This window comes from Schistocerca serialis, chromosome 2, assembly GCF_023864345.2.
Source record: "Schistocerca serialis cubense isolate TAMUIC-IGC-003099 chromosome 2, iqSchSeri2.2, whole genome shotgun sequence".
Classification (NCBI taxonomy): Eukaryota; Metazoa; Arthropoda; class Insecta; order Orthoptera; family Acrididae; genus Schistocerca; species Schistocerca serialis.
The window spans coordinates 683,245,987-683,259,203 of record NC_064639.1 but is presented as its reverse complement, the minus strand read 5'-3'; the positions used below and the strand labels follow the sequence as shown (position 1 = coordinate 683,259,203).

The 13,217-nt window shown below is 39.8% G+C and overlaps 1 protein-coding gene across 2 annotated transcripts in view; it reads right to left on the bottom strand.

Moving 5' to 3' along the window:
• LOC126457806 (poly(A)-specific ribonuclease PARN-like) overlaps positions 1-13,217 on the bottom strand; it is a 300,822-nt gene that overhangs the window by 105,206 nt on the left and 182,399 nt on the right. For both annotated transcript variants that reach the window (XM_050094419.1, XM_050094420.1), the window contains exon 10: positions 4,524-4,579. In XM_050094419.1, coding sequence (XP_049950376.1) covers positions 4,524-4,579 — 56 coding nt within the window. The remainder of the gene's footprint in view (positions 1-4,523; positions 4,580-13,217) is intronic.

Sequence of the window (13,217 nt, the reverse complement as noted above, 5' to 3'; positions counted from 1 at the left end):
CTATCAGGTAAAGTTAAGTTATGATTACCGTAAGAAAATACATTTTGTAAACGAGACATTACATGCAAACTATTATGGATGTTACCGACTGTAGCTGCTCACTGGTCAGATTCCCTTATGTGATATCTGAAGCTGCCGTTTATAAGGACCGTCAGCACTGTCGAGTTACTTACATGCTAAAACATGGAGGAAGAGACATACAAGGACACTGTAATGGAGATGGCAACATCAGAGGGCAGTGTAGAAGGGAGTAAACTGGTACAAATTTAACAGCCTCCTGTATTTTACCATGAGGCTTTTTTTTGTAAGCCGGGGGGAGTGAATCTAAGTTGACCTAAGAGTATACAACGATTGAGACAACAAAAACTAACAAAAGTGGGTTACTGTTATGAAAATAAGTGGGTCATTATAATGCATTAGTTTTAACCCGTGAGCAGACGCACCTGTGTATAAAGTGCGCCAACCACAACTAACATTGTCGTGCACAGTTTCATTGTTGTTTTACAATAGCAAGCCCTTACCTATTCCTGCATTATTCTTTCAGCTAGCACAGTGAGAAGTTGTGTTGTCTTAGGTTCACGTGAGCTACAGTAATTTAAAATAAACTGTGAGTGTGTCATCTAGTAGTGTACAAAGTACGCCATGTGCCCTGTCATGTAAGTAATTTTTCTTTCACTTTTATTTTGTTCCTTTTTAATCAAATCAAAAGATAACACGTAACAAGCAGGTACATCACTGTGCAGGGCGATATCAAAGCTGACGGACAACGAGCTTGATTGGTTACTCAACAAGGATCCAGAGTTCAACTCTGTACCAGACAATGAAAACGATGATGAAGAAGAGGAATTTATCACACGAAATGACCACGATTCAGATTCTGATCAAGTCCACAATTCAGATGATGGCTGTGAAGAGCCACTCTCCATTGGTGGTATTTTTACTTGGAGGGACAAACTGTGTAAATAGAGTAAAATATGTCCTAATGTGACTTCAAAAACAAAAAGAATGAATATTGTGAAAATATTCCCTGGGCCTACACGTGTTGCTAGAGAGGTCACAGAGGCTTTATGGATAATACTTTGCCTGGAAAAGATTGACAAAATTGTAAAATAGATGAACATATATAGTCAATCTAAGAAAGAATGTGTACAATATTCCAGAGAAAAGGTTGCTAAGGAAACTACAAGGTGTGAAATAAAGGCAGTGTTGGGATTGCTGTATCTCATCAGGACTAAGAAAGCAAACCACACAAATGTCACTGAACTGTGGACAGCAGATGGTACTAGTATGGAGATTCCAAGAGCTGTGAACAGCTACATAAGATTTCTGTTCCTTTTATGACATATCCATTTTGATGACAAGCGTACAAGGCAAGAAAGAAGACTAACTGATATACTTGCTGTAATAAAGCAAATATTAAAAAAAAAAAAAAATGGTTCAAATGGCTCTGAGCACTATGGGACTTAACATCTATGGTCATCAGTCCCCTAGAACTTAGAACTACTTAAACCTAACTAACCTAAGGACAGCACACAACACCCAGCCATCACGCGGGAGAGAAAATCCCTGACCCCGCCGGGAATCGAACCCGGGAACCCGGGCGTGGGAAGCGAGAACGCTACCGCACGACCACGAGATGCGGGCAAAGCAAATATTAGATGCCTTTGTGGTGAACAGCAAGAACTCTTATAGTGTAGGACAATTTGTGACAGTTGACAAAAAGTCGCAACCTCTCTGGGGTCGCTATTCTTTTGTTCAGTATATCGCGAACAAACCAGTAAAGTACGGGATGAAGATTTTTGTTTTAGCAGATGCTAAAACATTCTTCACTAATAATATTGAAGCATATTGTGGAAAACAACCTTAAGGACCATACGATGTTCTTAATTCTCCCTGTGATATTGCAGGAAGGCTTGTTACTCACACTGAAGGCTCACATCCTTTTGAAAAAGAGATGAACAAGCATCAGCACATTGAGAAAAAACAAAGATGAGATCCCACAAGAACTTTTTACCTGAGAAATGTAGGGCTAACCATTCCTCTTTATTTGGTTTTCAGAATGATATGACACTAGTTTCGTATGTGCCGAAACAAAACAAGGCAGTTATATTACTTTCAACTATGCATTATGTGGTGTCACCGCCAGACACCACACTTGCTAGGTGGTAGTTTTAAATCGGCCGCGGTCCATTAGTACATGTCGGACCCGAGTGTCGCCACTGTGTGATCGCAGACCGAGCACCACCACAAGGCAGGTCTCGAGATACGGACTAGCACTCGCCCCAGTTGTACGGACGACGTAGCTAGCGACTATACTGACGAAGCCTCGCTCCTTTGCCGAGCCGATAGTTAGAATAGCCTTCAGCTAAGTCAATGGCTACGACCTAGCAAGGCGCCATTAGTAACATCGCATGTATCTAAAGAGTCTCACTTGTATCGCCACAATCTCCAGACGTACCAAAAGGATGGATTAAAATTAAGTATTCCAGAAGCTACGTACTTTTCTTTATAGCATTCATTACGTATCCTGTTTCAGACCTCACGCCATCCTGCTTTAGCTTAGCGCGTGCCTTTCGGCTTCCTCTCATTGTGTCTAGGCTGTCTTGTCTAGACACAACACATTATTTTGGAACCACTGGTGAAGTTACAGGTGAACCAGAGATAGTTTTGGATTACAATATAACAAAGGGAAGAGACGACACAGTCAATCAAATGGGAGGGGCGTATTCCTCTGCACAGGTGACAAGAAGATGGCCATTGGTTGTATTCTATGCTCTAATGGGTATAGCAGGAATCAATGCTCAAATAATTTTTCATGCAAATGAGGCAAATCCAAAAAAAGAGAAAAAGTTTCTTGAAAGATTTAGCACTGTCTCTTATGAAGCCTGAACTAGTGGAAATAGCTAATATTCCTTCACTTCCTGCTGAAATTGCAACTTTCCTCCTGAAATACAAAGATCAACATGTTGAAAGAACTGAGGAGCCTGCCACCAAGAAAAGAGGTTGGTGTATGGCATGTGGACAAGTAAGAAACACATCTACTACAATAAGGTGTAACTCATGCCATAGCTTTGTTTGCAAAGGACATGTAAATTGCAAAGGACATGTAGAGACAGTGCATGCATTAGAGAAGTGTAAAGCATTTCCTGAAAATTCACAAGACAATTAACTCTAAAGATGGAAGGAACTCTTTGATAACTGATACTTCTTCAATATATAAAACTTTTCCTTTGCATGAAAGAGTGTTTTTGTTCAGTATGTGCTTAAAAAAGTGTTGGAATAGATTGATATATCAGCCGCGGCAATAGACTGATACGAAAGTTTCTTATTTCTTTAATCAAATAGTAAATTAGCAATGTGTACGTTTCTTGCATTGTTGTTTATTTAAACCAAAATTAAACTGTGATTTAGCTCATACATGTTTCATAATGAGAAATTTTGACTACATGTGTACAAAGCGCACCGCGCACCCGCTCGCGTTATGAAAATAAGTGCACCTGCTCAAGGGTTAAAATGATAATAGTAAATCTTAGATGGACTAATATGGGGACGGGATAAGACTGTATCATTCAATGCCCAATTCCATTGTACCTCCCACCCTCGGTGTTATTTTTTTTCCAATTTTAGAGTTGTTTTATTCTAACTTTACTGTTGTTTCATTGGCCAACTTTGGTTCTTTTCCTGCCAAGTTTTGGATTATTAAGTTTTGGATTATTTTTTTATATTAGTTTTTGGGGGTGTTTTTTTTTAATTATAGCCTTTTATTTTTTCTTGTTTCACTGTTTTACAGCGTTATGTTGAAAATGAAAATAAAGCTATCAATTACATTATGTACCGACATGGCACACAGAAAAGAAAACTTTTATTTTATGCTCAATTTCAATGTTATTCACTAATCTACTGAAAAGAGCCCTCAAAATTTTTATTTAAACATGGCAGACAAACTGCCTTCAGAACAAAGGCAGTTATTTTACAATGTCTTCTTTTCCTTTTGGTAACCAAATCTGCTTTTCCACTCCATTTTTCTGAGTATGTAAAGAGCTAGGACCTGACATTAAAATCACTTGTGACCAACCAACTATAATACATAATTGTAAAAAAGGCAAATTCAAACATTTAACAGCTACCGGTCAGCAGAAATAGGAAACTGCTCTCCTCAGACACTTTTACACAGCAACAAGGAAAATGCGAAATTTTGCAATATTTCATAAAAACCACAATTTTTTGCATTACAGCATTGGGCTATTGTGAATGAAAATTTTTCCTGCCCCAGATACACATAACATACCATGTACTAGAAGAGGAGACACTGAGCAATACATATACATACAAACAAGAAATTGAGCATAGAAGTTGAGCTTTTATGCACATTCACAATTTTTTGAAGCCCAAAGCTGCATTGCTTTGGAAGAGGATAGCCACCTATAGCATTGTATTGAGCTATAAACTTAACAAAAGTGCTGCAGCCACAATAGAATATGACATGAAATATTTAATCCTTAATGTACACACAAATTACTTACGTTCATTTTCGTCAATACTGATGAATGGATGATCCAGTACTCTCATCAAGTAAAGTCTGTAAATAAAGCAACAAGCATCAGAACTGGGATACATACAACCAGGCTCAATGATTTATATTTCAATGGACCCTATCTGTAACAGTCTCTATAGTTCCTTTGGGTTTCTAGCTTCCACCATTAAAATCAACTGCCAATGTTATTTCAATATGACAAGTAACATACAAATTTACAAGAATTCTAACAGGCTCATTGTTGAAATACTTCACACTGACAGTAGCCAAATGAAATTATTTTTATTTATTGAAACTTTTACAACAATTGATAAGACACAATGGAATCTAACAACAGTGTGCATGAAAGAGGAGTTGACGCTTTCTGAAGCAGGAAATTATATCCTTCTTATAAAATGAAAACTAGTTCCAAAGTGAAAATACAGCAGACTAGTTTCACAGTTGTGAATCTAATAACTTTAAGCTACTATCAACTAAAATAAAATATTTTGTACTTTACGTTTAAAAAAAATTCAAAACAGAAATGAACAAGAAGGAAGACAAAAATGGTTCAAATGGCTCTGCCTAAGGACATCAAACACATCCATGCCCAAGGCAGGATTCGAACCTGCGACCGTAGCAGCCGTGTGGTTCCGGACTGAAGCAAGAAGGAAAACATTAATGGCTCATTTTAGTTACCAACAAGGCCTTCTTTTCATTTACACTAAAAAATTTAGCCCATTATTTATCTGACAATCAGTTTGTTACAACTTTCATTTGTACATCTACTCTAATATTATCCAACATACCACAGCTCCACCCCAACAGTTCCTAAGATTTCTTGAAGTGACGAGGAGCAAAAAAAAGAATGCTTTGCAAAAACAGAGCTAAGTAATGTACATGAATCTTTTAGGAAAAAAAGGGGGTTGGGTATGATAAATGAAGAGTTGATACATAAATGAAGTACTTAACATATAGATGGCCAAAGACTTTAAAGTTAGCATAGCTTCTGGATCCAATCATAAATAAATCTAGTAATTATTTCTACGTTTGGCACTATACGATAAAGTTGACAAAAAGAAACCACCTAGACTTACCACCCAAGCACGCCATTGTGGACTGAAAGGAGTTTTGGGAGAAGGGTTTGATGATGGCTGTAAGATAGGTCCAAATATATCAGTGTTTCAACCTAATTATATGTCCTCTTGACAAATTTCAGTTTTTCAAGGCACCAAATCGTTTGACAGAAGAGGATACTCCAAGCATTTAGCTCGAACAGTCATAATTAAAAGCGTGCTTAGTATCGCTGCCAGCAAACATCGCAATGGAGGTAGTTAAGAAGGCACAGCAGTATAGTTCTGAAAGCTGCTATGGAGGGCACACCCGTAGTATGGACAGACTCGCTGACAGAAGTGTTAGCTTCCAGGCGATAGTAAGCTGAGCAGGCCAGTGCCAAGACAACCACCATGGACTTGCCTTGTGCATCTTGTCAAGTGTCGCTGCCAAGTGTGAAACTGTTAGTTGCCGACACCAGTCGCGTGGCAAGTTTATTGCTGTGCACAGTTCTCCATGGTTTCGGATATAATGCTTCCCGTACATTGAATCACACGGCAAGTTTCATTTTCTCTAACAGGGTTCTGATCTGCGGTTATTACTGAGCCACTGTTGGCCCTTGAAGTACTCGTGTTGACAGTGTAATAAAGTGGTGTTGTCACACCTGTGCGGACACTAAAGTATGTAACATATAATAATCAAGTGCAACAGCCAAATTCATGGTATACAAATATAGCCAGAGGCATCAAGCATGTGCAGTCTGGCAAATATTCCAAATACGGTCCACTACAGTTATTTTCCATTTCATATTTCCCCACCGTACCCTAATTAATCAATGATACAAAGTAGGATGAAGTTTAAGAGACTAGTTATGAAGATTTAGCTAACAAGAAAGGAGGATACTGAAGTGCAGATGAATGAATGTGCATTTTAAGTTCACTGGGGTTGTAAATACTGTAAAAGTGAATAATCCAGTACACACTCCTGTTAAAGAGGAATGGACTTCCCTAAAACCGGCAACCATATTTGGAAAGACTTATATAGGTATGGCAACAATAACAGCAAAGAAACTCTGGATAAAAGAAGAAACACTTGTGAAGAAATCAAATTGGATAAGGTTGTTAGAAGGTTAGGTTCAGCGTACAAAGGAGTGAGAATAACATTCAGAGAATTTAAAGAAAAGTTGTGCAAAGGAATTCAACCATTAAATGCAGAAGAGAGATAGCAAATCGATGGGAAGTGTATACTGAGTATCTCTAAGAGAGGGAGGAAATAACAATATTGTGAAAAGGAAAGTTGCTACAAATTGGCATTGATTTTAGAGGACACACGAGATCCAGTATTAGAGTTTGACCAAAGCTTTAGACGACTGTGATGAAACAAGACAGACAGGACATGTAACACTCCAGTAGAATTTCTAAAATCAGCCAAATGATAATTAAAGTTAGTGTGTCAAATCTATGAGACTGAAGATCTAACAACAGACTTTCAGTAGAATATCATCCATGCAATCCTGAACACAGCAAAGGTTTGGAAACTACCACACAATCAGCTCAATAGTTCATGCATCAAAGTTACTGCTGACTAGAATAAAATACGGATGAATGACAGAGAGAGAATTGCTGATGTAACAACCAAAATATTACGAAAAGGATAGATCATTACTCACCATATAGAGGAGGCATTGAATTGCAGCCAGGCACAACAGAAAGACTGCTATATATTTAAGCCTTCAGCCAAAAGCCCTTCTTCCGAAATACAGAGAACGAACACACACACACACACACACACACACACACACACACACACACATACACACACACGAGACCACTTTCACCGGGCACTGTGGCAGGAGACTTGTGTGTGTGAGTTGTACTTGTGTGAATGTGTGTGTTTTCTACTTCAGAAGTAAGACTTTTGGCTGAAAGCTTAAATGTATAGCAGTATCTCCTCCATAAGGTGAATAGCAATCTATGCTTTTCATAATTTTGTAATTGCTGATGTGTTAAATAAGAATGAATTTTGGTTAAGACACACAGTTGTGATACATTGTTTGATACCTGAAGCTTAGTGGGAAAAAAACCAAGACACTTCAATAAGATTTGCCAAACTAATTGTTCTAACTCCATAGAGTGAGCTCGTGTAATCTAACAGCATGTGCCTCTAAGGCTGGCCTAAAGAGGTCCCTTGCATAGACACAGACGATGCACCAAGTGTATCCCTTCTTGTGGAAGTGGAATGAAAATTGGTTGGTGGGAATTATGATTTCGTGTTTGTACAATGTTACAATATTTTTGGTGACAAGTGTGGTATTCTACTCAGTGTATCTCCTATCTCGATTTGCTATGGCCAACATTTCTGAGGAAGAAATTCTTCAATTTCTTGTTGAACAGCTGTGAGCTCTCACCAAACATGCTCTTTCTGTGGCAGCAGCATTGCTGACACATCAGGGTTCATCACCCTTGACACAACCCTCACCATTTCCACCATATGATGATTCTGCGGAAAATTGAGATGCATATGAAAAACGCCTTCAGCAACCTTTTCAAGCTCTTGGGGTCACCAGCACCAATATGTGTAAGGCTTTCTTTCTGTCACGGATTTCTCGGCGTGTTTAGTCACTTTTTGTATCAGCTAGCTCATTTTCAGGAACCTGCCAGTCTCTCTTTCGATGAAATGTGTCAGCTGCTCTCTACTTATCACTGCAAATGTACTGTGTACTCATATTATTGCTGCTCAGGTTGAGTTATAATGTTGTCAAAAGTGGCCGCAACAGTTGTAGAGTTGGGCAACCGAACTTCATGGGCTTAGTCGTTATTGCCAGTTTTGTTACTCATAGGCTGATTTGATGGTTCGTGATGCTATAATACACCTGGCCCCTGACAGGGAAGTTTATGCACATGCTTTACGATATGAAAATCCCTCTCTCACAGATATTCTGAACGCTGCCCAGTCCTCTGAAGTATCTAGGGCAGCAGGAAATCAGGTGAGAGCTGGGTGTGAAGCAGCTGCCATTGTTTCTCCTCCTCCTCAGACTCTGTCTGTCAGCTCATAGTGGGAAGACGATGTCACAGCCATGCAACCACAGTCTTCATGCCACACGGAGCAGCACTGTGCTAAGCAGCAACAGCAGTGAGCATCACATCATCAGTCAGCATCACAATAACAGCTGTGTGCCTCTCCCTCTCTCATGACGCCCTTATTGTTTTTTTTTAACGTGAACAGACCATGTGCTCAATGCCCAACCTCCCCCATCAGACATGAACATAGATGTGAACAGTGTTATCCAAGTGATGTTAAGGCCAAATAAACTTTATATTATAGTACATGTTATGGACAGTATGTTAAAAATGCAAATGGACACTGGTGCAGCAGTGACTTCGTTAAATTCTCAAACCTATAGGGATATTTGATCACCAGCATTATCCCCTGTCTCTCTATACTACTCCCATAGTGTATAAAGCAGCTGTTTGGCCTCTGGCCTTTCTAATTATGGATGAAGCCAACACTAAAAACTTTTTTGAGTTATATGCCTACAAAATTTTTGGGTTCTCTGTTTCTGAAAGGTGCATCTGGTATCAAATCAAGTTCTGTACCAACAACTGGATGTGCTTTGCTTGGAATATTCCTCCCTATTTTTGGAAGGTTTAGGGTGTGCCATACATTTCAAGGCTTATATCACAATGAAACCGATGGCACACCGTTGTTTTTTCTATGGCTGCCCAATTCCAACAATTTTATGGGAGGGTCAAATTAGAATTACATCACCTTACATTTTTGGGTGTTATCATGCCTGTCTCCCCTAGGGAATGGTCTACTCAGCTGGTAATTGTCACAAAATCTAACGCCAACCTTCGGTTCTGTGGTGATTTTAAAAAGTCTGTGTATGCACAGAGTCTATTATTGATAGCTATCTCTTACCCCTGCAGGATGAACTCTTAGCAAGGCTTTCCAGGGGCCAATATTTTTCAAAAATAGGCTTGTTGGAAGCCTCTGGATGACGATTCCAAACCCATCCTCGTAGTGAATACCTCCTTCAGTTTACACCACTATCAGTGGCTGCCATTTGGCAAAGCTAGTACCCCTGCCATTTTTCAATGATTTTTGGAGCAAATCACGGCTTCTGTGCTGGCGTGCATTAACTACTTGATGACATTGTGGTTTCTGGTTCCCCAACAAATAAAGACTTACCGATTATTTGCATCTTGTTCTGTGGTGTTTTTAAAAAGTCTGTATATTCACAGTCTATTATTGATAGCTATCTCTTACCCCAGCAGGATGAACTCCTAGCAAGGCTTTCCAGGGGCCAATATTTTTCAAAAATAGACTTGTTGGAAGCCTCTGGATGATTATTCCAAACCCATCCTCGTAGTGAATACCTCCTACAAGTTGAAATGTAACTTGGACAAAATTCAATTTTTTCAGTAGTCCATCATCTATCTCAGTTTTGAAGTTTCGCTTGCTGGCATCAGGCCTTTAGCCATCACACCAATGAGTGGCTCAGCCACTTTATACTTACTTATATAAAGCCTTCCTTTTCACTGGTTGACCACCTGCAAATGTGCTTTTAGCCTATTGAATTCAAAAATGAACTTGGCGCCGTGCTGGGTTACTTTCCAATGGGTCCACCTTCTTGTTTTAGCCATAGATCCCTCTCAGTGTGGCCTTGGGGCTATTCTCACACTCAAATTTGCAAATGGTTCCAAATTCCCTATTGCATATGCTTCCAAAACTCTATACCAGGTGCAACAGAGCTGCTCACAGATAGAAAAAGAAGTCACTACTATTGTGTATGCACTCAAAAATTTCTTGTTTTCCTACACAGTTCTAGATTTCATTTCATTACTGATCATAAACATCTGGTTCCTCTTTTCCATTCTTTAACATGTTTACCAGACAAAGCATCCCATTGCCTGCAATGCTGGGCTCGGTTTTTATCACACTCTAACTATAAGATTCATTTCCAACCCAATGCACAACACGCTTATGTGTATGCTGTCTCCTGATTGCCAAGTGGTCCTGATCCAGCATTTGATCAGGATGAACTGATGTGTTTCCATTTACACGTCGACAATCAAAACACTGTGGACTGTTTTACCATTACCGGTTCTCAGATTTTGGCAGCTGTCATGGGCAATCCTGTATTGCGTCAGGTTGTTCACTTTGTCCACCATGGCTGGTCGGATAAACTGCCGGGCTGAGTGTAGGATCCCTTCCACAATTACTATGCTCTCTGTCACCGCCTCTCAATTCTTGATGGTGTGTTACTGTTGGCTGCTGAAGAATGACATCACTGACAATGAGATCACATGTATTTTGACACCTTGCCTACACCAATCATCCATCGAATGGCACTATAGGTCTCTCTATCCCAGTGGCCCACCCCCAGCACCCGTGGGAGTGTATTCATGCTGATTTTGTGGGTCCACTACTTAACTTTTTTTGGCTTGTAGTAGCTGACACTTTCTCAAAATTTGCTTTCATGGTTTGTTACCTGTACACATTCACAGGGGCTACAGTCATGGCCCTCTCAAAGATTTTTTCCTCAGGCGGATTTCTATATAATTCTTGTGACGGACAATGACCCACAGCTTGTGTCTCAAGATTATGAAGATTTTTGTACAAAGAGCAGCATCCAGCATGTTACAACCCCTTCCTTTCCCCCTCAACCTAATGTTGAGGTATAGTGACTGGTCAGTACATTTAAAACTCAGATGAAAAGAAATGTTACTCAATCTTCTTCCACTGAAGCCGGAGAGCCCTCCGTTCCCTTGGCTGCTCCTCTATCTGCACCAGCCCTTGCGATGCAGTCCACACACCCAATCCAGCTCTCATGCTGCCTTCCTTCTGGGTGCCGCCGCCATCAGGTAGAGTAGGGAGCACCGGGTTGTGCCCACCTTAACAGCCCCTGTTGTCGCCACTGCCATCTTCTCTGCTGCCTCCATCACCCAGTGCTTGCCCCGAAGGGGACATGGATACAGCACCTCCATCACTAGTGCTCACTTACGGTCTCTCGCAAGGGAGTGAGTGCCACGCCTGTCCACACCTGCGTCATTTCAGACCACATTCTTCTGTGATAGAATGACACCTGCTCCAGCAGTTGTCCCCATCCAATGAAGGCATGGACATCTCCACAGTGACCACTTTCTTCCCAAGAGGGGACGAGTGTTGTAACCCTCTAGAGTGAGATCATGTAATCAAACAACGTACACCTCCACGTATGGCCCAAGAGGTTGCCCCGCGCTGGCGCAGCAAGCGCTGTGTCGTGTGCAAAACAGCCTCAAATAAGCCAGCATGTCGGATTCTGTGCCAGACTAAATTTTACATGACGATTGTATACTCAATTGTTAGACTATGCTTGAATGTATTCTAGGGTTAAATGTGATTGTACTGATTCCTACTTCATTTAGTGTCTTAGTTAATATTTTCATGAAAAAATGGAATGAAAGTTGGTTGATCGGAATTCTGATATTGTGTTTGTCCAACATTATAAGGAAGGTGTTGGATGATGTTATGTGCTGCAAGACACCTCAGTTACTCAGAAAAAATAGGTATATGCTATAGAAAAAGGCGAGTAACATACAATATGAACAAGAACCAAGAGGGACCAATAATAATCGAAGAGTAAAGGTGAAGTTCTCAGATTAAAAAGGGTATGAGGCAGAGATGCAGTCATTCTTCCCTGCTGTTCAACCTGTATCTCACCAAAGAAGCAATGACAGAAATAAAAAGTGTGTTCAGGATGTAATGGTACTTTGACTTCCGCGCCTCCGCCAATACAAAGATATAACTTACAATCGCGCACGCAGAAGAGCGCTGCGCCAGCGACCGATTTTTATAAATAATTTTGTTCGTCTTTTTACTTTTGCGTAGGTTTTTTGTTTTTAACAACTAATTGATGACTCTCTCTCTCTTGTCTTCATACGAAAGACGTGTATTTTTCGGCGATGTGTTGAATGTGCTTTTGGGTGGAAATTAAAATTACATTACAAAGCGAGGTTGTTTCAATTGTGATTCGAGGTGGTTATCATCAAATTTGTAAATTGATCATGACAGTGACAACTTGAAGAAGTTTTCAACAGACGGAGAAAAGTGAAAGACGGGTCGTCCTACAAGATAAATTAGGAGGACAGCCACGAAGACTACATTGTAATTAATACTGCGTATCTAACAAGATTATAAGGTAAATTTCAATTAGTTTCTGATGCTATTTCCGTACAGTCGCTTTTTGTAGTGTTGCCGACCCAGTCTGCCATGCACGGTCAAATTACAGCACGATCTCAATCAATAATACGAAGTCCGCCTTATCCGTAACTGAAATCACCAAAAATTCCAAACCCAATCAGATTTTATATTTTATATTTTTCACGGCAGAACCCCGAGGAGAAGGAAACACTACAATTGGCGTCCTGGTGACAGGACTTGCAATCTTCGGATTTGATACAAGTGCAGTTATTATAAATTTTGGACATTTTATCTAATTTTAACCACTTAATAGCATCAGAAAATGAATTTGGACTAAGTCTCATTCATTTCAATTGTAATGTTACGTGCATGAAATTTACAAAAATATTGTTTTCCCTGTTATTAATTCGTGTTAATTTTCATTTTCATGCTGAGGAAATTAATTTGGTAAAAAAAAAAAAAAAAA